At 38.7% G+C, this 25,973-nt stretch overlaps 1 protein-coding gene across 5 annotated transcripts in view; it reads left to right on the top strand.

The window, feature by feature from the left end:
- The window catches only part of PRKN (parkin RBR E3 ubiquitin protein ligase), a 1,390,810-nt gene that overhangs the window by 270,676 nt on the left and 1,094,161 nt on the right, over positions 1-25,973 (top strand). For all 5 annotated transcript variants that reach the window (XM_055269079.2, XM_055269069.2, XM_055269111.2 and 2 more), the window contains one exon: positions 16,447-16,610. Coding sequence is in view for 3 of the 5 variants with exons in the window: in XM_055269111.2 (XP_055125086.1) it covers positions 16,447-16,610 (164 nt within the window). In the remaining 2 variants the exon portion in view is untranslated. The remainder of the gene's footprint in view (positions 1-16,446; positions 16,611-25,973) is intronic.

Genomic DNA, 25,973 nt, shown 5'->3' with positions numbered 1-25,973 from the left:
CCGAGGAGGGTGGATCACCTGAGGTCAGGAGTTCAAGACCCGCCTGGCCAACAAGGCGAATCCCATCTCTACTAAAAATACAAAAATTAGCCAGGTGTGGTGGTGCACACCCATAGTCCCAGCTATTCGGGAGGCTGGGGCAGGAGAATCCCTTGAGCCTGGGAGGCAGAGGTTGCATGCAGTGAGCTGATATCATGCAACTATACTCCAGCCTTAGCGACAGAGTGAGACCCTGTCTTAAAAACAAAACAAACACATTTATTTCTTTGTCTTATTTTACTCAATATAAGTCATTTAATTTTATTCATTTTCTTTATCCTAAAATTTGTGAAAGAAATTTATCTTATTGTTGCATGGAAAATTTATGGATATTTAAAAAAGAGATAAAGTTACAAGCTGCCACTGGAAAAAAATAAAAGGCAACAAAAAGCTGGGACTAATTAATTTTACTCACAGAGCCAGCAAGCTATCCTGTCTCTGGGAGGAAAAGGCATGTATTGGAAATATTTAACAGTGGAATATATTTATATAGTACTGTCTTTTCCTTAAAGTAATGCTTCTGTCTGAGGAAATATTTTTCTTAGATATCCTTACAAACCTCTATTAATTGAAAAACTTTTTTTTTTTTTTTTGAGATGGAGTCTCGCTCTTATCGCCCAGACTGGAGTGCAGTGGCGCGAACTTGGCTTACTGCAACCTCTGCTTCCTGGGTTCAAGTGATTCTCCTGTCTCAGACTCCTAAGTAGCTGAGTAGCTGGGATTATAGGCACGTGCCACCACGCCCAGGTAATTTGTTTTTTTTTTTGTTTGTTTTTTTTTTTTTAGATAGAGTCTCAGTCTATCACCCAGGCTGGAGTGCAGTGGAGCGATCTTGGCTCAGTGCAACCTCCACCTCCCAGGTTCAAGCAATTCTCCCTGTCTCAGCCTCCTAAGTAGCTGGGGATTACAGGCGTGTGCCACCACACCCCTCTAATTTTTGTAATTTTAGTAGAGACTGGGTTTCATCATGTTGGCCAGGCTGGTCTCAAACTCCTGACCTCGTGATCCACCCACCTCGGCCTCTCAAAGAGCTTGGATTACAGGCTTGAGCCACTGCATCCGGCCTAATTTTTGTATTTTTATTTGAGATGGGGTTTTGTCCCGTTGGCCAGGCTGGTCTGTAATTCCTCACCTCAAGTAATCTGCCCACCTCGGCCTCCCAAAGTGCTGGGATTACAGAAATGAGCTACCATACCCGGCCACAAACCTCTTTTTGATTGAAGCAACTGAGAAATATAAAATTGTTCGAAAATTGACTATATAAAAATGAGCAAAGCAGTATTTATAAAAAATACTTCATCTGTGATTAATAAGACAAACAAACACAACACACTCATTACAGTGTGAGCCCTAGAGTTCGTGTCTGCATCACTGAATGGCTATTTGGTTTCAACACCTAACTCTTAAGTTTGGGGTTTTGCGTAGTTTTTATTTCTTTGTTCGTATTAATCAGCCTCATTGTGATTTTAGCTTCTATTTCTAAAGTTAGTAATCTTGAAATTATTTTGCTCACATGTATTATAAAACACCTTGAGAAACCATATACTTCCTTGCACATTTTTAAGTTGATATAAAAATTTTATTATAGATTTAAGTAGTTGCAGTATGGTCAGATTATAAATATTAAGCTTAAATTATAAAGCAATTGCATCATTTTTAAAATGTTTTCAGGGGGATATTAAAACTGATGATTTGCCCTTCACTATCATTTTGCTAATAATACATGTAAAAGATGATTTTTAATAGTCTGAAATTTTATATTGTTTCTTTTCTTACAAACTTTTTCATTTCTATTCTACACTCCTGCGTAACTTTATCCCAATGTAATATAGTTAATTTTCATTATTCATGGGTTCCGTATTTGCAAATTCACCAACATGGTAAAAGTATTCCTTGCCCTAAAATCAGTACTGGAAGCTTTTAAGGTCATTCACAGAAATGGCAGAGTTGTGAAGATTTGAGTTGCTCAATAAGCATGTTCTCAGTTGAGGCTGAGTGTTCTGCTTTCTTGTTTCAACTTCCATACTGCAAACAAATGCCCTTTTTGAGGTCTGTGTAGTGTCATGTTTTTCATATTTTGGTGCTTTTTATTGGTGATTTCACTGTTCGAAATGGCCCCAAGCATAGTACTGAAGTGTTGGCTAGTGTTCCTGAGTTTAAGTAGGTGGTGATGTCCCTTATGGAGAAATACACATTATAGAAACTTAGTTAAGGCATGAATTATAGTGATATCGGCTATGAGTGCAATGTTAATGAATCAATAATATGTAATAAACAAGCTATCTTTAAACAGAAACACACATAAAACAAGGTTATGTATTGACTGGTGGATGAAAATTTTGTAACCAGAGGCTCAAAGGAACCTAACCCTGTATTTTCTCCCTAGGAACAATGCTTTAGTATTCAGCAGTTTACTGTTCGTGGTGACTTTACAGACTACAACTATAGGCTATAGAAAATAACAAGAATCAACTATTTTTTGTTTTAAATATCTTTATGCATCATCCCAAAATATATCTTTGCAACAAAAACATGTATAAGAATTAGTTTATGATATATTTTTAAATTCCCTTGTACCGTAAGCCTTAGTATTAATTTCTAGTGAATTGTGATATGTCATTGCTATTTTTAGTATACAAATCACTTAAATATAAATATATATTTGGATGAATGGTTTCTTGGTATTTTTGACAAATAATTACTAAGCATAAAAATATTAGAAATAAATCCCTTAATTAGGTGAATGGGCTTATTTTTATGCATGGTAACCTGTCTGTGGATGAATATTACTTATTGCTGGAATGAAATAGATTCAGCATCATTTTGTTCTTCCTTTTCATTGTTATGGGTGTAAGCCCATGTTCTAACTGATAAGTTTATCGGAATAGAAGAGATTTTATTATAGCAACTTCATTCTTTTAATGTCTTCAAAATTGTAACAAAAATTTGTTAGTAATATTTGTTATAATAAATCCAGTGATCTATCAATTTATAACCCAATTGAATCCATCTTTAATTTTGTTGAAAATAAAGATTTGAAGCTAATTACTTGGAAAAAAATTATATAGAGACATTCACTTATTCAATTCCTAGGAAATGTATCAAATATATTTTATAAAGTTTTTTTTAACTCACTTAATTTTTCTTGCCATTCTATCATTTAGAGGCATTTTGTTCAATCTGATAAATTTTGAAACATTGGGAAAAATTGAAATATTCTTCAGTTTAATACACTTGTCAATATAATATTTATAATAAAATTATTTTATTTAACATTTTTTAAATCAAAGCCTTGGGGCTGCATATTCTGTTTGTGGAAAGTGACTGCCTTTTGACATGATGTAAAACCAATCTTTATCAAATCACACAGCCAATAAGAGTTAATTTTTCAGAAAAAAATGGGCCCGCATAGCCATCTTATATCTGTCAAGCACCACATAACAACATTTCAGTCACTGAGAGACCACATATATGATGGTGGTCCCTTAAGATTATAATACCATATTTTTACTGTACCTTTGCTATGCTTAGAGAAACAAACACTACTGTATTATAATTGCCTACAGTATTCAGTGCAGTAGCATGCTGTACACGTTGCCCTGGGGCAATAGACTATATTATATAGCCTAGGTGTGTAATAGGCTATATAATCTAGGTTTGCATAAATACACTCCATGATGTTTGCACAATGATGAAATTGCCTAAGGATGCATTTCTCAAAATGTATTTCCATCGTTTACTGAAGCATAACTGTACTACGGAGGGTAGGTGGATGGATGGGTGGATGGCTGGCTATGTGGATGTGTGGATGAATGGACAGATGGGCAGATGGATGGTTAGGTAAGAGATGGAACGTTGCCAGAAGTTTGTCTCCTGGGTGATATAAGGTACCGTCATCTTTAGTATTATGGACAACAATCTTAGCTCTGCTCTTCTGAGACCTTCCATGAGGAGGAATTACTTCTTTGGCAATACCAAGGTGTAGAAGAGCTAAGAGAGTTAAATGAACATCACCATCTCTCTTGTCCCTCTTTACTATGTATCTGTATTCATACCAACCTAACCCAACCCACGTGCTGATAACACAGTCCAAAATGGCTAAAAAATACATCGTTCATAATGCCAACCTTTACCTTACTCTGAAAGAAATAAAGCTCTACTGTGAGTTAACAGGGATTTGGTTAAAAGGGGCTCCCTGTTCCCAGTTGTTCAAGGCGTTCTCCTTTAACACCCTGTGGTGGTGCACCAGAGCCACCGTGGGGGAGATTGAGTGTATTCCTTTGTTTTGTGAAGTGGGAGAATGTTGATTTCGAAGGGAAGCTGGGACAAAATGATCCATCATGAAACATCAGCCATAAATGTGTTTCCAGACATATCTGTTTGAAGGAACGGTGTGTGAGGAATAGGAGAACTTTCCGTTGGCACATCCTGTGTACCCTCAGGGTAACATACAGTCCAGTGTGAAAGCCACTGACCCAGAGGAGGGAGTTCAGGACCCAAGATTCTTTTTCCTGCTCCTTTCCTTGTGAAGTCTGGGCAAGCCACTTTTATTCTTTGTGCATCTGTTTCTTTATTTTAAAAATAGGAATAGTAAATGGTTTCCCAATTATCTTTCAGTGCTATTGTGAAGATTAACTGAGATAATGTCTGTAAAAGCACTTTGAAAATTGAGAGATCTATTTAAACAGAAGATATCATTATCAGTATACTAACGTCACTTTAGACCAATTACAGTTTACTATAAAGTGTAGTGGAATAGAACTCCATCGGGAACACTTTTCTTATTTAAAGAAAATAAATGGTACATTTTTAAAACCAAACATTAATATGGCACAATTGACGTGATAATTACAATAATTTTTACACCATATGTTGGACCTGAAGTAAGAGTCAATAATTGTTGAAACTTAACATGTGCCTAGGCACTCTTCTAAATACCTTTCTTATATTGATTTATTAAATTCTCACAACAACTTTAGGAGGTAGATACTATGATTATTATTTTTGATGAGGTACAAAGTATACTGAGAAGGTATACCTTATAAGACACAAACCCTCTCTAGTTATCATCCAGTCTTTCTTCTCCTTTCTTTGTCATCTCCTTCCCCAAAGAGTTTTGCCCTTATTATTATGTCCACTTTCTCATCTTTTTTTTTTTTTTTTGGAGACAGAGTCTCACTCTTGTCGCCCAGGCTGGAGTGCCATGGCGTGATCTCAGTTTACTGCAACCACCACTTCCTGGGTTCATGTGATTCTCCTTTCTCAGCCTCCTGAGTATCTGGGATTACAGGCGTGCCCCACCACACCCAGCTAATTTTGATATTTTTAGTAGAGATGGGGTTTCACCATGTTGGCCAGGCTGGTCTCGAACTCCTGACCTCAGGTGATCTGCCCACGTCAGCCTCCCAAACTTCTGGGATTACAGGTATGAGCCACCACGTCTGGCCAGATACTATTATTATTGCCTATTTTGTTGGTAATAAATTGAGGGATAGAAACTGTGTGACATGCTTACACAGTTGGTTAGGATGGGACAGAGCTAGTCTGTGAACCCACACAGAGGGTTCTAAAGTCCATGCATGGTCTTAGCCACAGTATACACACCTTATTATATAGATTTTCAGTTGCCTTTTTCCTACCTCTCATTCTCCATCTCCCTTAATGTGATTTCTGCTAAATAATTTAAAATGTGGAAGAATTAATCAAAGAATAAAAAAAGAGTGTGTTGGGGAGAGAGAGAAGGAAAAAAAGAGAGAGGAGGGAATTCTACTGGAGATACGCCCTCGTCAAAGAACCAAAGCTGTTTCCTTGAGGCTATGCACCATGTCTTCAGCAGTTGCTATGTTCTAAGACCAGGGTCTCTTACTCCCTGAGGAGGGTAGGAAGTCCTCATTCTGTTTCCAGCGGGGAATCTGGAAGTGGCGGGAGACCTTGACATTCCCAGTCTGGCCCAGTGCAGTACTGGGCACTTCTCCCACCTCAAGAAGGGAAGGAGTGGGAAGGCTTGGGCTATGATTCTTGAGCCTTGCGATCTACCTTTTCAAGTGGTGGCAGCATAGTCTTAAGTTTTTCTCTTTTTGTTTTTCAAAATAGTTTTGCATTTGAATCTATTTTATGTGCTATTAATAATATTGTCACCCCTGACTTCTTATGATTACATTTTGCTTGGCGTATTTCTTTTTATTCATTTATTTTGAAACCATTTGTGTCTTTATATCTAAAATGCAGCCCTGTAGACACAGTATAGCTGGACCCACTTCCTTCTGTCCACGTAGTCCCTGCCTTTTAATTGGAGTGTTTACTTTATTAAAATTTAATGTAATTATTGATGTGGTGAGTTCTGGTCACCAGTTTATTGTATTTTTCTATCTACCTTTCTTTTTCTTCCATTCTTCATTATCTCCTGCCCTTTTTCGGGATTATTTCAATATTTTTTTGAATTCCATTATGATTTTTGTTTGCTTTTTGGGTCAATATTTTTATTCATTTTGATTTTTACTATAAGAAATATAATGTCTGTCCTTAACCTCTTAGTCTCTTCATTGTTAATATTGCTCCACTTCCTAAAGTAAATAAAAGGCCCATATTTACCCCCCACCTATTATGCTATAATTGGCATACATATTATATCTATATGTTCTAAACTCCACATGGAATATAATTTTTGCTTTACATAGTCATCTGCATTAAATAAATTATGTTGAATAAAGCAAAAATATTCCTACCTAATTATCTTCTGTTTTTAGCATTTATGATGCTTTTACTGTTTCTTGTGGATTTGAATCTCTGTCTTCTACCATTTCACTTCAGTCTGAAGAGTTTATTTGATATTTCTTGTAATATGAGTCTGCTTGTGATAAATTATCTTAATTTTATTTAATTTTAAAGTTTCTTTATTTTGTCCTCATTTTTAAACGATATTTTCACTGGATATAAATTTCTGCATTGACAAGCATTTTTTGCTTTTTGTTTTCTTCCTGAACTGTAATGTGCCGTCACTTCTGGCCTCCATTGTTTCTGACCAGAAGTTAACCGTTAATTACGTCATTTTAACCCTGTGTATGACAGACAAACTTTTCTTGTTTTCAAAGCTTGTTCCTTATCTTTGGCTTTCCATAGTTTGACTATGCTATGATTTGCCTTGACACAAGCACGTTCATGTTTATCCTGCTTGATGTTTGTTGAACATCTTGAATATGTAAATTTATTTCATCACATATTAAAATTTGAAGTCATTATTTTTTGAATAATTTTTCTGCCCCATTCTTTCATTTTTTCTTTGTGACTCCAACAACATATATATTAGATCATTTGATATTATCTAGTATGTCCTTAACATCTATTCATTTAAAAACAATTCTTTATTCTTCACTAATGCTTTCCTCTTTAATCTCCATTTGGGTATTAAATTTATTTAACAGATTTTTTTCCAGGCAATTGTAGTTTTAGTTCTAGAATTTCTATTCGATTCTCTCTCTCTCTCTCTTTTTTTACATAGAGCTAGGGTCTCACTGTATTGCTCAGGTTGATCTCAAACTCCTGGGCTCAAGTGATCTGCCCACGTCGGCCTTCCAAAAAATTGCTAGGAGTGAGCCACCATGCCTGGCCTGATTCCTTTTTATAATTTCTAGTTCTCTGATTATCTGTCATATCTTTCCACTCATTGTAATTTTTTTTTTCACTCCATTAAGGACAGTAATACTACTAGCTGCTTTAAAATTTTGTCTCCTAGTTTCAAAATTAGAGTCATTTCAGGGTTTTGTCTCACTTGATTTTCTTTTCTCCAAGAATGATATACTTTGATGGTTCTTTGAAATGTTAGATACTTCTAAAATTGTATCGCAGACATTATAAACGTAATTACTGGAGACACTGAATTCTGTAATTTTTTCTCCAGTGACCCTTGGTTCTTTGTTTTGGAAGACATTTATTTTGGTTGATCTTGAAAAGAAAATCTGTTCTTTGTGTGCAAGTCTGATCTCTATCTAGATCTTTTATATATATATATAACCATTTATTTTACAACAGCTTTAGTTTTACAGAAAAAGACGCAAAAATAGTACAGGTAGTTCCCATGTACCCCACACCCAGTTTCCCTATTGTAAACTTCTTACATTGTTATACTACATTTGTTATCATTAATGAACGAATGCTGATACGTTCTTATTAACTAAAATTCAAACTGCATTTGGATATTCTTAGTTTTACCGAATGTCTCTTTTCTTTTCCAGGATTCCGTCTAGGCTACTGCATTGCATTTACTCATCTCCTTAGGCTCTTAGACTCTAACAGTTTCTAAAGACTGTTCTTGTTTTGGATGACCTTGAAAGTTTTGAGGACTGCTGACCAGGTGTTTTTTTTACAATGTCCCTCAATTGCGTTTTGTCCGATGTTTTCGTGAAGATTAGACTGGGGTTATGTGTTTTTGAGAAAAAGCCCACAGAGATAAATTGCCCGTGGAATCACATTTTGTCAAGGGTAAATATGATCAAGATGACTTACCGCTGTTGATGTTGACCTTGATCACCTGGCTGTGGTAGCGCCTGTCAGGTTTCTCCACTGTGAGGTTGTTTTTGTTCCCCTTTCCATGCTGTATTCTTCAGGAGGAAGACATTGTGTGCAGATTCTGTAGTTTACATTCACAGTGTCATTTACATTCACAGTTGCGTTACAATCACAGGTGCGTTACATTCACAGGGGCGTTACAATCACAGGGGCCTTACAATCGCAGGGGCATTTACATTCACAGGGGTGTTACATTCACAGGGGCGTTACATTCATAGGGGCATTTACATTCACAGGGGCGTTTACATTCACAGGGGCGTTTACATTCACAGGGGCGTTTACATTCACAGGGACGTTTACATTCACAGGGGCGTTACAATCACAGGGGCGATACATTCACAGGGGCGTTTACATTCACAGGGGCGTTTACATTCACAGGGGCGTTTACATTCACAGGGGGGTTACATTCACAGGGGCGTTTACATTCACAGGGGCGTTTACATTCACAGGGGGGTTACATTCACAGGGGCGTTTACATTCACAGGGGCGTTTACATTCACAGGGGGGTTACATTCACAGGGGCGTTTACATTCACAGGGGCGTTTACATTCACAGGGGGGTTACATTCACAGGGGCGTTTACATTCACAGGGGCGTTTACATTCACAGGGGGGTTACAATCATAGGGGTGTTTACATTCACAGGGGCGTTACATTCACAGGGGCGTTTACATTCATGGGCATTTACACTCACAGGGGCATTTACAGTCATAGGGGTGTTTACATTCATGAGGCGTTACATTCACTGGGGATTTACAGTCACAGGGGCATTATACTTCACCTCCTTGAGCACGTCCTTCCTTTAGCTGAGCAGCTTTGAGTCTGATAATGCACCTTCATCATGCAGGGGTTAGCCAGAGATGTGGGTAGACAGAAATTTGGGTTTCTCTTTCTGACTTATTTTCTTCTGCGTCTTCTCAGAGGCAGGTATCCCAGTCTTCGTATTTTGCCTCTTCAGCCAGAAAAACTGTGGCTCTGCAACCAAAGTGCCTGCTGGCCCACATGCCAGGTGCACAGAGTACACCTGGCTTCAAGCCTAAAGGTGTGAGAATGGGCACTCCCTTTACATAACTGTACTCCTCCTGATGTGGATCCCCTAACTAGAAATCTTCGGTTTTTTTGGTTCACTTTTCTATGGCTTTTCAAGAATCTGCTTTCTTTAGTAAAGTCCCAATTTTATAGTAGTTTTTTTGCAGGAGGGTTGATCCGATAGCCTTTAATAATTCATTATAAAAGGCAAAAATCCTGGCCTCTGTGTAAGTGGGGAGATGAAATGAGGCTTCTTGTCACAAAGAACTTCAAAGACAGGAATCAAGAATTATGAAACAAGCTATTAGAGGATGGTATCATACAGCGTATACTCAAGTGCTAAATGAGTATGCAGGTAATAGTTATAAAAATAAAAATAAATAATAAAATATAAAACATAAAAATAACAAATAAAAAACTAGCTATAAAAATGCTTGTAGCTATTAATAATGCAGATCCTTATAACAACCCAATGAAGATGAAATTGCACATGCAAGGTCACTTAACATTGAGCTATGAGTCCAAAGATGCTGTTCTAGAGATTTGTATTCCACCACAAATTATTGGGTAGGGAAATAGATTACTGTAGATGAGATTAGGTTAGAGATGAAGGACTACCGTTAACAAAATTTATTGATGGATCAAAGAGGGTAGGAATAAGGCAAAGCACTAAGACAGGTGTAGGAGGAGAATGTTCATTTTATTTATCTACTGGACATCCGTGTCGGTATCAAATGCTAGTAGATGCAATTATCTGACGTTCCAGTGAGGCCCAGGCATGGTGGCTCATGCCTATAATCCCAGCACTTTGGGAGGCTGAGGTGAGTTGATCACCTGAGGTCAGGAGTTCGAGACCAGCCTGGCCAACATGAGGAAACCTCTTCTCTACTAAACATACAAAAATTGCTGGGTGTGGTGGTGGACATCTGTAATCCCAGCTACTTGGGAGGCTGAGGCATGAGAATTGCTTGAACCTGCGAGGCGGAGGTTGCAGTGAGCTGAGATTGCGCCAGTGCACTCCAGAGTGGGAGACAGAGTGAGACTACAAAAAGAAAGAGAAAGAAAAGAAAAGAAAGAAAGAAAAAGAGAAAGAAAGAAAGAGAGAAAGAAAGAAAGAAGGAAAAGAAAGAAAGAAAGGGAGGGAAGGAAGGAAGGAAGAGAGAGAGAGAAAGAGAAAGAAAGAGAAAGAGAAACAAAACAAAGGTCCAGGGAGATGGGAAGTCTGGAAATAAGGATTTGGGAGTTGATAACATATCCATTGCATTACAGCCACAGAATTAGAGGAGGTCACCTGGGAGAATACACAGATTCAGACTCCTGGGATACTCCAAAATCTGTAGGGCCAATAAAGGGAGAGAATCCAGAAGAGGAAACTACAAAAGTATGTCCTCTTTTGTAGGGGAAAGCAGAAGGGTGCACTGGCAGGTGCCAAGAGAAGAAAGGATGATGAGAACAGAAGCCAACTATATTGAATGTCCCTGGAAGGTCAACCTGATAAGAACTGAAATGTGATGACAGGATTGAAGTGTAGAGCTCATTGCTTTACCAAGAGCAGTCTTCGTGTTGGGTCACAGAAGAGTATAAAAATAAAGAAATGGAGACCAGGACGATAAGAAATTCTCAATAAAAATTTCTATGTAGAAAAACGGGGTAGTAACCGCAGAAGGGTGTGAGGACAGGTTGGTTGGTTTGTTAAAGTTAGGGAGTACTAGATTTAGTGATAGTTCTCAAAGGTGAAGAAGAAACTTCCCAGGCAAGGGACATTTGGAAACATGTGGAGTTACTTTTGGGTTGCCGCAATTAGCCGGGGCATGCCCCTGATACTTACTGGGCTGCAGGTGGAGCTGAACATCCCATGGAGGTTAGGAAACCCTCTGATGAGGAAGAATTGCCTGCCTTCAATGCACTGAGTCCATTTTTGTGCTCATGTTAATGGTCTATCTTGGGCTGTCATTTTCTTTGGGTCTCTCAGCAAAAATGTCTAAGGCATCACATGATGTTATTTGCCATCTAAAAGGACTTCACACCGAACCTTTGACAGTTCTGGATATGACTTTGATTAGTCCACCTTATGTCACCTGTGTTCTGCAGAATCAATCACTGGAACAAGGGGAATGCCAGGCATAGATTGGCTTGCATCATCCCTGAACCAATCATTTGACCAATGACAAGGAGGATGAGGCTGTGCTGATGAATGACATCGCTGTTCTCAGTGCAGGAGGTGGAATGGCTGCTTGAGGAGCAGCCAGAATCATTTAAGAATCATTAATTATTGATATTGACTACTATATTTATAAAGTTTTTACCCTGGTCAGACTTGGTAAATAAAATTGTCTTAAAAGAATATAAGGACCCATCCACCAATAACCACTTTCCCTCTTCCCTCCCATTCACTTCCTTATTCTCTGGGACTTCTGAACCCTGGTTAGGGATATCATAAAAAAGCAATCTGGATATATCTCGTTATGTTTTTTCTTATCAGTGCATTATGATGTTGATTGATAATACACATGTTTTATAGTGTTTACTGATATGTTGTTTGTTTCTGATACTGTAATATATGTCATCAAAACAATTATTAAAACAATGCATTTCCAAGCTTTTAATGTATAATTAAACCTTAGAAAGTGGAAGTGAGCCATATTCTCTATCATATCTCTTGGTCTCTGGGAGTTTTCTGTCCACCAAGAGGAGCAGAATCCAGAAAAATTGGCTACTTTATTTAGTATTTACCCACATCCTATCTAATTTCCCTTAGTTACCATGCAAGCAAAGGACACTGCTTTAATTAGCTCTACCCCTTCTAGGTGCCTAGAATAGGGAACTATTTTGGGAGCACACACTTGCCCAGCACTAGGAGGATAGGCCCTGTACTAGTCTCTTTCTGAGATTTTCTAATACATCCATAATCTCAATAAATCTTGTGTAATAGACATTGGTGTTGCATCCCTTATACCCATTTATTAGATCAGGAAACTAAGAGTCAAGGTGGCCAGGTAGCTTGTCATAAAACTAGCAAGCGTTACAACCAGCATTCAAATTTCTCTTTATGTAGCTCTGAAGATGTTCTGCTTTCTGTGACTTTAAAGACGTAGTAGGTGGGGAGGAGTGGGTACTTCCCTCCACTCCTGTTTTGGAAATCATGGCTGGAGTTCAGGGGCTGGTACAGATGGGACATGACATGTTTCCCACATATGTCAGAAGAAGGTTGAGACCCACTGCAAATCACATTACTGCCATTCAGCACTAGCCATTTTTCACATAATGCCACCTGATTATGAACTCAGGGAGTTTCTTAAGATGTTTTTTCTTATTCATGCAAATGTTTTAGTTGGTCAAATATTATGTATTTGGTTTATCTTTCCGTTTTAAATTTATATTGTATATTAGATTTGCTGTTACAAATATTCATATCTGTAGTATTTATGATTTATCTAAATTGAGCTGATGCTTTAAATTTGTAACATTTCTATTACAGAAAAAACTTGTGTATACTTAGGATTTCAATAGTTGTACAGAGGTATCTTGAATATTTTTTGCAGTTTCTCTTTACAAATAATTCTTGTCCTTGCAGTAGGAGTTCCATGATTTGAACCCCTGGAGCAAAATCATAAACTTAGGATCTCCTGGAATTTTTATGTGGTTTTATAGCACCTTCGGCACAAGTTTCAGCCAATTCTTCCAACATTCCTTCCTATGGTGTTTTACTTTAAATCTGTTCTCACTAGTAAAAAATGAAATTTAGAATTGGGATCATATCTTTTGTCCCTATAGCCCCTGACTTGTCGTGTGTCTTATCTGATGAATTGGTTGTCTTACGGTCTCCGATCTGAGGATGCTGTGAAGATACCTCGGGGCTTCCAATATGTTTTTATTTCTTCCCCTCTATTTTCAAAGGTGTCAAATGAAATTGATTTAAAAGTGTATCAAAAGCACCTTTTCCTCTGTAATTAGTATTTTTCATCAATTTTCTTTTTTCTTTTTTTTTCTTTTGAGACGGAGTCTCGCTCTGTCGCCCAGGCTGGAGTGCAGTGGCGCAATCTCGGCTCACTGCAAGCTCCGCCTCCCGGGTTCACGCCATTCTCCTGCCTCAGCCTCTCCCAGTAGCTGGGACTACAGGCGCCCGCCACCACGCCCGGCTAATTTTTTTGTATTTTTAGTAGAGACGGGGTTTCACTGTGGTCTTGATCTCCTGACCTCGTGATCCGCCCGCCTTGGCCTCCCAAACTGCTGGGATTACAAGCGTGAGCCACCGCGCCCAGCCATGAATTTTCTTTATTTGGAGCACTTTGTCACTGGTCGTCCTTCCTTTTTCTAAACACTTTCCGTGCTGGTCAGAGATGTCAGGCTTTTGTTCTTGTGGTGCCGTCTGGGCCACCTACCCTCACTTGAGCGTCATGTCTGTTTTGGGGCCCATGTTGTTCATGGTTATTGTTCACCGTCCTTTGCTCTTAGCTCCTCAGTGGAGCTTTTATTTATTTGTACTGCGCACCCATATAGGGAATATCTGATTCTGTCATATATGTCATAAAGCCTTTTTATTATTATATTTTTAATCATGAGGGATAGAAATGTGGACTTTTTTTTTTTTTTTTTTTTTTTAGACAAGGTCTCTGTCACCCAGGGTGAGTGAGTGCAATGGCACAACCATAGCTCACTGAAACCTCTAATTCCTGGGCTTACACAGTCATCCCACCTCAGCCTCTGGAGTAGCTGGGACTGCAAGTGCACGCCACCACGCCCTTCTGATTGTTTAAAAAATTTTTAGAGATGGGGTATCACTTTGTTGCCTAGGCTGGTCTTGAACTTCTGGGCTCAAGTGATCCTTGCCCCTTGGTCTCCCAAAGCGTTAGGATTACAGACTTGAGCCACTGTGTGCCCGGCCTGGACTTTTCTTCTGAGATGGTTTCAGGAAGCCTATTTTAGTAGAAATGGAATGAGCTTTAGAGTTAGATTGAAATAAATTTGAAACCTGGTTCTCTTAGAAAGTAATTAATGTCCTTAGAAAAGTGGGTACCATTCCCTGGACCTTCATTTATTATTCTATAAAATAAGGATAATAATAGGGACCTGACCAGATCACTGGGAGGCTCAGAAAAACCATATGAGAGCACAATGGCTGGCACATAGTAAGTGCCTGATTATTATTGGCATTGTGATGATTATTATAATTATGATGAGGTGGGTCATCTCACACTGGTAGTGAGAAATAATTAGCCATAGTACTACATTTAAAAGAAACACAGCAGTAAATAAACAATAGCACTTGCCCTTGAGGAGTTTGTTATCTTTTAAGGAAGGCAAAATGTATATCAAAAACAGCTAAATGTCCATTATTTTTCAAGGTTACAAGTCGATAGTTTTAAATAATATAAATATTATTTAATGAGTCAAATAATATCGTCTGTGGTTTATTTATGTTTTCAAGATAAGCGAACTGAGACCTAAAGAGGGAGGTTAATAGATTGACCCCTAGCATCCTAAGCCAATTAAAGGAGTCTGTGGGGATTTTTCACAGGTCTTCCAAATGCTTCAGGATGTACTTTTAACCACTATGCTATCCTGTTTCCATGAGGAATGTGGTGAATATTATAAGATGTACATAGTAAATGTCACTGGTGCCCTGAATAAGGAAGACCAGGCTTTTGCAGGAGCTGATAGCCAGAGGCTTCTTGGAGAAGGTCACATTTGGAGTGGGCCATGGAGGCAGGCAGGATTTCAATAGGAAGAGGAGAAGGAGGGAGGTCATGAATAAAAGCAAGAAGTTGTGTGCAGCAGTTTTCTGTGATTTTTTTTTTTCTGGGAGCATTTAGTTTAACAGAGTACACATGGAGATTAATGAAGAAAATGCTGTAATATAGGTTTGTGCTAGATGAAAGGGATCTTGGAGTCTTTCCTCACCAGCCGACAGTGTGAGACTTAAAGGATTTGAGTGGTGTGACAGAGCTCTGTATTAATAAGGCTCATTTTGCAGAACTGTGTAGGGCCTTTTGGAGGTGATGGCATGGATCAAGACTCCAGTTGGGGGCTATTATGAGACTCTAGAAAAGATGTGATGAGAGTGTGACTTCGAGCAGTGAGAGAAAAATGGAAAGGAAAGGGCAGATGAGAGACGCTGAAGAGGTGGGACAGCAGGTGCAGTGAGAAGACGGCATGCAGACAGACAGACTAGAGGATGCAGCCTGGGTCTCACGGGGAACAGTGGCTTCAATAAGACAAATGGTGTCACTAGCGTCCCCGCCCCCTCCCTGCCAAAAAAAAAAAAAGGGCAAATAATTGTCTTCATAGACCCAATGGAGCATTTTGGCCAGGACCATCCAAGTCTAGGGCTCTGCACCATAGCCCTGAGTGGGTCTTCACTCTGGTCTATAGAGCAGCTTGGATTTTTCCATTGCAATACCTTGAGTGCTAACACATCGCCTCCTATTTTCATTAAGAGGGTCACTGTGGAGGGAATGTGAGTGTGTACAAGCTGTCAGAGCTGAGTCTTTTCAATAAACTCATGGGACTCTTTCAATTCCAATCAAGCAAGCGTCCTGCTCAAGCCATTCTGTTTCCCAGGATGGATATCAAGGGAGAATGCAATTTTGGTTTGCAGGTCACCGACGAATATGTGAAAGGGAAATCTCATGGGTAACTCTGTTTTTCCCAAATATTGCTCTATAGCATTAAGTTTTTTGTTGTAAGTGAAAGAAAATATATACCATTCACTGAAGGGCTGCGAGGAGTAAGTCGGTTGAGAAATGTTGCTATGGCCATTTAAGGGCTTCGAGTGATGCTCACTTTCTTTTCTCCCTTCCAATTTCCTTGGTCAGTGTTTGTCAGGTTCAACTCCAGCCATGGTTTCCCAGTGGAGGTCGATTCTGACACCAGCATCTTCAAGCTCAAGGAGGTGGTTGCTAAGCAACAGGGGGTTCCAGCTGACCAGTTGCGTGTGATTTTCGCAGGGAAGGAGCTGAGGAATGACTGGACCGTGCAGGTGAGTCTCCCTTGGCGGCCGTTCCTGGGATGCCGCCAGCTCCATTGCTCATGCCGCCTGCGCTGCCAATCTGACATTCATGCCTGAGATCTAATAGAATAAATAGTGCCTGGGGATTCCTTGAACTTTACTCCACACTGCTTCATTAATTCTGACCTTAATTATGCATTAAAACAGCAAGCAGGAAAAATTGGAAGAACAACTGCTAGTGAGAAAGAGAGAGAAAGAACACATGAGCTAGGCTTAGTGAATAAATGTTCACTGACTACAGGAGAAGCAAGACACAATTTCTGTGTCTGTTCAATTTCTACCTTACTTATTCCATTTGAATCTTAATGAAGAAGGATTCGAATAAATTGTTCCCAATCAGGCTGCTCAGTCCCTGTACTGTGAGGAATTCGTAACCCAATTGTGACCCCTGGAGGATAGTGAGGGCTGCTGCTATGCTGCGCTAGAGGAGGTGTGGGCTCCAGGCCCCACTGGCAACTAACTAGCTTTGGGCACTCCTTGGCCAGGACTAGAATCACACAGTTCCGCAGCTGGTGGGGAAGGAAGCCTGGAGCACAACAAAAGTATACCTTTGCATTGAATTTCTCCAAGGTTCAGTAACATCATCCCTGGAAATAGGCCCCTGCAACGTAATAAGAGTGAAGGATGCTCTCTTCTCTCCTGGCCCCAGCAGAGCTTCTGGCAGCCCACTGCTCCTAGCTTCATGAAAGCCCTACACACGTGTCATTCGGATTGGTGATTTTTGTAGGAATTAGGGGGACTGGTGAGGTGATTGATAATACCACCATCACCTAGAACTAGAGACCAGTCCTTTGTTGGGGAAACTCACAAATACAACTCACCATTTGTTGACGTTGTTCTTTGTGAATGCAAGAAAGACGAAACGCTTTCTGGGAATGGTCCCTGTGACTGTGAAGGACCCTGCAGATGTATGTTCCCCTTTTCTTAACCAGCATCAGTTAATTGCACTCAGGTTTACAGCTGTGTGGGTATCACTGCTCTGCGCAGGGGGGCTCCTGGGTCAGAGTACACAAAGTCCATCCTTGTATCTGTATCCTTTCCCTGTCTCTTCTGGGTGATGATATTTATGGCTTTGTAAAATGCTTTCTGAATTTGGGTATACAAAGAAGCTATAGAAATGCAAATTGTTCCTGTCATTCTGCATTGCATCTCCTGCTGATGGTGTTGAGGCACATACTCATTGTGCACAAACTGCTGGGCTCTGCTTTCAGGCAATTTGGTTTTACAAGGGAAGTGCATGTGCTAAAAAGTGTTTTGATTTTTTTTTTCTATTTCAGTCACATAAAAAGATTTTCACTGTATCTGCCAACCTCTAAATCCAAGGATGTTTCCTTCACAAATAAATAATTTTAAAACAGCTCCTTGAATCAAAACATTTTATATTGCCAAAACCTTCAGGTTCTAAACTGCCATTTGTGCTGATTCGTAAAACAATTAGCGATTTCATCTGTAGTTAGACTAACTGCTTCAGATGATTGACTTTGCAAACATATATGCATCAGACGTGTTGATTTATGAGTCTTTCTTTTGACAAACACTTCTTAAGCGCTTCCAATGTCCTAGGCTTCTCAGGGGATCCAAAAGAGAGACCTAACTCAGCCCCTGTTTTCATGGAGATTGCTCTTTATTTATGAGCCCTAAAACCAAGAGAAATATTAGATTGAACCATATGGGATTGCCATTTTTACAGGTTCAACGATTTCATGTGGTTCAACCTAATAGCTGTAATATAAGAATATGAAACATAACTGCCGTATCGCACCTAAAAATATTATGAAGTTTTAAAGGTGGAGAAAACAAATCTGGTTGGAAGTCACCAGGAAGAGCTTCATGGATGAATTGAATTGAGGTAGGATTCTGTAGATGGAGGAATGGGGGCATGAGCATAGAGAATCTTGCCAAAAAGGATGGGTTCTTGTTCTTCTAGAACCTGAAGAGAGATGTTGAAGATTGGACAAAAAATAAAATATGGGCTATATTTCACATAACCTTGACTAAGTTGGCATTGAAGTTTCATTGGTGGGGAACTAGAGAAAAATGGCCTGCTATTGAAGGAAGTGGGAAGTCTGAAGACCTGGTTTGGTTGGGGGAAGGATGCTGCATTGTTCCAACATGATGGGAGTTGATGCTAGCTGAGTATGTGTGTTTGGAGATGTCTAGCTGGCTGTTGACAACTTATGTCTGAGGACAGTGAAAAAGAAAGGTTCATACTTATGGAACTTCTATTAAATCACAGTTAAATGATTTAGGTGCCGAGAAGATGGCAAACTTTGTTCATAGGAGAGTTTCACTGTAAAGACTAGGAAGTTACGCACGTAATTGCAAATTAATGGCTATATTTTCTTTAAGTGTACAACTGGCAGAGTTTTAGCATCCTTTGATATTCTTGTATAATCTTAGAACATATGTGTACAACTGTTTAGTCAATACCATTTAGTTACCCATTATCATTTCAGGTGCTATATTTCACAGTATAAGCACAAAATATCTAATAATAAGTTGCTGCTGAGAAAAAGAAGATGGACCTTCCATATGAGCTACTTAATGCCTCCACTAATGAGTGCTAAATATTCACCTTGGTGTCCTGAAGAGAAGAAGAGATGGCTGGGGTGGTGTCTATGCTTGCTGGGTGTTTTCCTCCTGTTTTCATTTTCATTATCATAGGTGATATGAATATACATATTAGCTTATCATGCAAAATGAGATATTGTGAGTATAAAAGAAGACCCTGTCAATAATTATTCCAGGACAAAAGTTATATGTGGGGAGTGTCCTAGGAAAACTGAGGCAATGATCACCCCACATACTGAGCAGTATGTCTCACACTTAGTTTCATCTTCTTTGAGGAGGAAATTAGTTTTAGTGCCTCACCCCAGGTACTTTGGGGAACTATAGCTTAAGACCAGAGTCTTATGAAATGTCATAATTTTAAAAAGCGAGTTTGTCTATTTAACTGGCAAAGGGTATTTGTAAGATTATAATAGAATTGATGTCACATCTAAAAAATTTTCATAGAATTTTCAGTTCTGGGAGAGCATATCCACAGGCCACTTAGAGAAGCACTGTTAGACCATAGTTATTTTCATTACACACTCATCTGTTCAGTTTTGTTATTGGCAAGACTTTAAGAACTTTAAAAAATTAAAGGAAAATGGAAAAAAATATAGACATTGAAAAACGAATGATCTGGCAGATTTTGCTTCTGGGAAGCTGGAGTAGACATACTTTTCCCTCTTCCTCCCAGCAACTACACTAAAAAGCCTAGACATTGCATACTGTACAGTTGACTCCTGGAGTCATGGAGTTAGGGGTGCCAACCACTATGTAGACAAAATTCATGTGTAGTTTTATCTCCCCTCACACTTTACCAATAGCCTGCTATTGACGGGAAGCCTTATTGATATCATAAACAGTTGATTAATACATATTTTTCATATGTAATATGTACTGTATGCTTATAATGAAAAAACTAGAGAAAACATTAAGAGCATTACAAAAAGGAGAAAAGATACTTAACTATTCATTAAGTAGAAGTGGATCATCAAGATTTTCATTGTATTTGTCTTCATGTTGAGTAGGCTAAAGAGGAAGAGGAAGAGGAGGAGTTAGTCTTACTGTCTCGGGGTGGCAGAGGCAGAAGAAAATCTGCATATAAATGGACCCATGCAGTTTAAACTCATGTTATTCAAGGCTCCACTGTACAAGCTTAGGAAGATTCTGAAAGTGGTGAGAAGAATGTGGACAGACTAGGGATTTTAGAACCCAAGGAAGAACACAGGTGAATTTCTTGAGTTTTCTTTTTGCTACATTACCTTAGATGTGGAACTGAAGAAACTGGCAACCTGGAAATGTCAACATATATAGACAAAAAGAAAAGAGAAGAGAAAAGAAGCGGAGAGGAAGGGAGGGGCAGAGAGAGAGAGAGAGAGAGAAGGGAGGGGGGAAAGGAAGGGGGAAGGGAAGGGAAAAGGAAGAAAGGAAGGAAGGAAGAAATCCCCAACAATGGTCTGTTTTTTATCCAGAGGACTCAGAAAGGGGCTGCCTAGCAACATAGAAAACATTTAGACAATAACCAGTCTACTCCAGCCAAACGCAACAGAAAAACTGCGGCCCTATCCTTGTCCCCACCAACACTAGTAAAGGCTGAGTGGAGAGCCTTTTGTTTGAAATTTCTGAAATAAAACACTCACTGATGGGTTTGACATAAGAATGGAAGGAACAGAGAAAAGAGTCAGTGAACTGGAAGATGGAACATAGAAATGACACGGTCCAAATGGCAAAGAAAAGCTAGGCTGGAAGAAGAAAAAAGGAATAGAGCCTCAGAGACCCGTGGGCCTCTAACAGAGCATTAAAAGTTTGTGTCAGGGGATTCCTGGAAGGAGAAGATAATGGTGGGCAAATGCTCAAAGAAATAATTGTTGGAAACTTCCAAAGTTTGCAAGAGACAGTTATGGATGGATTCATATAGCTGATTGAATCTAAAACAGGAAAAACCCAAAGAAACCCACACCAACACACAACATAATTCAACTTCTTAAAACTAAAGACAAATTTTAAATCTTGAAAGAAGCCAGAGAAATATCACACCTTCCCTATAGGGGTAAAATTGTTCTAATTACAGTGGATTTCTCATCAGAAACCATGAAGGCTAGAAGGAAGTGGCACTATGTTTTTCAAATGCTGAAAGAAAAGAACTGCCAACTTGTAATATTATACCCAGTGAAAATGTCGTTCAGGAAGAAAGAACAAATCAATACATTTTTTTTTAAGATAAAGAAAAACTAAGCGAATTTGTCACCAGCAGACCTACCCTAAAAGGATGGCCAAAGAAATTTTCTAAACAAATGAAACAACAAAAAAGGGAATTTTGGAACACTAGGAAGGAGGGAAAAACATAGTAAGCAAAAATATAGGTAAATACAATGCACTGTTTTTCTCCTCTTGAGTTTTCTAAATTATGTTAGAGGGTTGCAGCAAAAGTTATAGCATTGTCTAATGTAGTTCTACATGTAGAAGAAACATTTCAGGCAAACATAAACACAGATGCAAGGAAAGGTAAGATTTCTAAACTTAACCTTTAAAATAGCAACTGCAGTAGAGCATGACAAGTTAAGAATATATAAAGTAATATCTAGAGTAATCGGTAAAGTTGGTAAATGGCTAAAATACAAAATAAAGACAACACCAAATGCTGGTGAGGATGTGGAGAAATTAGATTACTCGCAAATTGCTAGTGGGAATATAAAATGGTAGAGCCACTCTGGAAAAGAATAGCAATTTCTTAAAAAATGACATATGTATTTACCAGATGGCAGAGTTATACTCTTAGTTATTTGTCCTAGAGAAATGAAGACATAGGTACACACACAAATCTGTATATGGATGTTTATAGCAGTTTTATTCACATTAGCAGAACATGGAAACAACTCTGATGTCTTTCAGTGGGTCAGTGGTTCGACAAACTGGTACCTCCATACCCTAGAATATTACTCAGCAGTAAAAAAGGAGCCAACTGTTGATAAACAAAATATCTTGGATAGATCTCAGGGGAAATGTGCTGTGTGGAAAAAGCCCATCCCCAAAGATCGTACACTGAATAATTTTATTTATATAACATTCTCAAAATGACAAAATGATAGAAATGGAGGGCAGATTCATGCTTCCTAGCGATTCTGAAGGGGGTGGAAGCAGGTGAGAGGAGGGTGTGTCTGTGAAAGGGTAACAGAAGGGACCCTTTGGTGACGGCCGTCCTCTGTGCTGACTGTAACAATGCTTATAGTACAATTATAACATCTAGCTTGGCAAGATGTTACCATTGGGGGAAGCTGGGGAAAAGGTAGCTGTCATCTTTCTCTGCTGTCTCTTACAACTGCATTAGAATGTGTAAGCATTTTAATATAAAGTTGAATTTTAAAAAAACCTAGGATATCTGTCCACTTTCACAGAGGAATCGAAACTATCACTTTCTTAGAAAATAAACAAGCTTGCTATTTGTCTCTCTTTTAAAGGGAGAGTATGTATTCAATGAGTGATATTTAACATAAGAAATGAGAAAAATAATTTAATTGATTAGCAGACATATTTAAAGACTTGTTCATACTAAGAGTATAGGGTGAGTAAAACTTACAGAGACATTAATGCCTCTTTCTTGAATTCTTTTTTTTTTCTTTTTTTTTTTTTTGAGACAGTCTCGCTCTGTCGCCCAAGCTGGAGTGCAATGGCACAATCCCTGCTCACTGCAAGCTCCGCCTCCCCGGTTCAAGCGATTCTCCTGCCTCAGTCTCCTGAATAGCTGGGATTACAGGCACCCGCTACCATGCCTGGCTCATTTTTGTATTTTTAGTAGAGATGGGGTTTCACCATGTTGGCCAGGCTGGTCTCGAACTCCTGACCTCAGGTGATCCACTCATCTCGTCCTCCCAAAGTGCTGAGATTACAGGCATGAGCCACTGCTCCTGGCCTCTTTCTTGAAGTCTTAAACAGAATTTTTAGCACAGTATAGATCTGAATACACATGATGAATATTTATTTGCAAACTCTTTACCAAATATTTAAACTAAGCAAAAGTAAATAGTCCTTGACAATTGTGTACTCCAGTTGTACATACTTTTTAAATTGACTTGTTAGTCATACATTATAGTTTTAGGACTGTGTTATAAAATTATAAATTTTAGACACTGTGTTAGATTGGACACAGTGTCTCATGCCCGAAATCCCAGCAGTTTGGGAGGCCAAGGCAGGCAGATCACGAGGTCAGGAGTTCGACACCAGCTTGACCAACATGGTGAAACCCCATCTCTTCAAAAAATATAAAAATCAGCTGGGCATGGTGGTGTGCACCTGTAATCCCAGCTACTTGGGAGGCTGAGGCAGGAGAATCTCTTGAACCTGGGAGGCAGAGGTAGCAGTGAGCCGAGATCGCACCATTGCACTCCAGCCTGGGCCACAGAGACTCTGTTTCAAAAAAAAAAAAAAAAAAAGGAAATAAATGATCTGTTGTGGTTGTAGAGTAAACATTAGTAACATATGACATATGTATGTAATAGAATTTAGGGATGTAATGGCTTCATTTGTGAACTAAATTAATTCAAATTTCTTTTTTTTTTTTTTGGTAATTTATTCAATTTTTTTTTTTTTTTTTTTTTTTTTGGAGATGGAGTCTCACTCTGTCGCCCAGACTGGAGTGCAATAGCATGATCTTGGCCCACTGCAACCTCTGCCTCCCGGGTTCAAGTGATTCTCTTGCCTCAGCCTCTCAAGTAGCTGGGATTTCAGGCATGGACCACCACACCCAGCTAATTTTTGCATCTTTAGTAGAGATTGCTTTCTCTTTTGACTATAAAACAGAAGGAGGCTAGTATCAATTTAGAGCACTGAATACATTTCCACCATGATTTTTTGTTTGTATATAAAAGAATTCTGCAAATGACCAATATAGTTCCTATTTTAACTGATTATAAGATAAAAGGAGGCCAGACTGAATACCATTACACCCAGAGCACAGTCGCCCAGTGATTTATTTCTGTGTAAGAGATTGGTCATGTAAATGAGATTCTCATTCGCTACAGGACTGATACAAGCATCTTCTCTCTGAAGGGTTGCCTTGCAAATGGAACTTACTGCTGGCCTCCTTTATTTAGGCAAATGTACATATCCTCTTGAGTTCCTCCAAAGAACAGGTACATTATTATATGAACTAGTAAGTGCTGCTACATGTCCGAGTCTAGAATCAAAGAATGATCATCTGTACAGAGCAAATGCTCACTTTGGGAAGACGCTTATTTCATCTATTTGTGTCTGGTTGCATCTACGTGTCAGAAAGTATCCCTGAATGACTTACCTCTTTACATAATTCAGAACCCTCAGAAATGTTATTTTTCTGTTGAAAGGAAGCCTTGACATTTCTGTGCCCGTGTGGACTTACAGAACATCTCTGAGGATTGCCATCGATAAGCGTAGACTTGAAGAAAAAAAAAGCTGAGATTCTTCTAGTTTATAAGAGGCTGAAGATATATAGTCTGTGGATTCATTTAATAGGCTATCATCTCACAGATGTTTCCATTGTGATTACACTCATATTCCAAGGCAAGCAACGTGTGAGAGGGTGAAACTCTGCAGTAATCCAATCTCCAAACTCTTAACATAGGATGCATCTTATTAGGGTACAGGAAACCTGATAAATGATAGAGAAGAGATGACAGACTGAAACTGTGTTACTGTTCACTGAAGTCCTAGTTTCAGACATTCTGTTGTCTCCATTATTGGACTAAGATTCCATCATCCAATTGACCTGATGTTATCTGAGATTTTGCTTAATATAGTCATCACCCTTTAGAGGAGAATTTAAGAAATGAGAGGTTGTGTCTATACACCCAAAAGCTCTGAACCCAAAGATGATTCACTGAAATTCCATCTTTACTTTTTTCCCTTTTTACCAAGTCGTTGTAACAAGCCTGAGATTACTGTCAAGGAACAATAAGATTGTATATGAGAAACCTCTTTGAAGCTTATGTACCAAACTCACTTATGATGAATACATATGGGAGTCTGTGTGCCCCTTCATTTTCTATTTATGTAGGGGCTTTGGTCATAGCTTTAATTACTAAGTTACCATTAGTAAGTATTTACTCCAGCGTTGATCTTCCTTAGATATAAGTTAAATGGCAGATGAAGTTAAATGTGTGGGATATGATCATTTATGTTATAATAGTTTGTGTTAAAGTATAACTTTGGTGATGCCCATAAGACACAGAAAACACAATTAAATGGGAATGGGAGAGTCTGGCCTAATATGTTGTGTTAATTTTTTTTTTCCAAATATTAGGTTTAATTTTGATAAAAATAAAATTCTCATAAACAATTTAGCAAAAGAAGTTAAATTAACTGAAATTAACATTAAACAAGTGAAGATTGCCATAGTAGCATTTATAAGGCAAAGAAAGATGGGCTAAAAGATCTTTCTTTGGCCACGTGCTAAATCAGAGGATGCAGACTCATTTGAATGGAGGCAGAACATCAAGTATTTGTTGAACTGTTGTGCAAGCCCATGATTTATAAAGTTGGTGTCGGTATCCTGTTCTAGTATCAATTGTTTTTGGAGTTTTAAAAAATGTTTTAGCCTTTTGTACATATATGTCTTCACACAGAGAAGCATACATTCATTTGGGGAATGCATTTCTTGAGAAAAACTATCATTTTTGTGGGTGTACTTGTGTAAACTGCATTGGATTGAAGATTTTATTCTGTCATTGAATTTTATTTTGCATGGAATATTTCCTGTCTTATTATTTGTTCTGGATACTTTGCATTCAGAGGTGTCACTCAGATAAAATT

This window comes from Symphalangus syndactylus, chromosome 2, assembly GCF_028878055.3.
Source record: "Symphalangus syndactylus isolate Jambi chromosome 2, NHGRI_mSymSyn1-v2.1_pri, whole genome shotgun sequence".
In the NCBI taxonomy this organism is placed as follows: domain Eukaryota; kingdom Metazoa; phylum Chordata; class Mammalia; order Primates; family Hylobatidae; genus Symphalangus; species Symphalangus syndactylus.
Note: the sequence above shows the minus strand (reverse complement) of the source record. Positions and strands in the feature narration are given on the sequence as shown.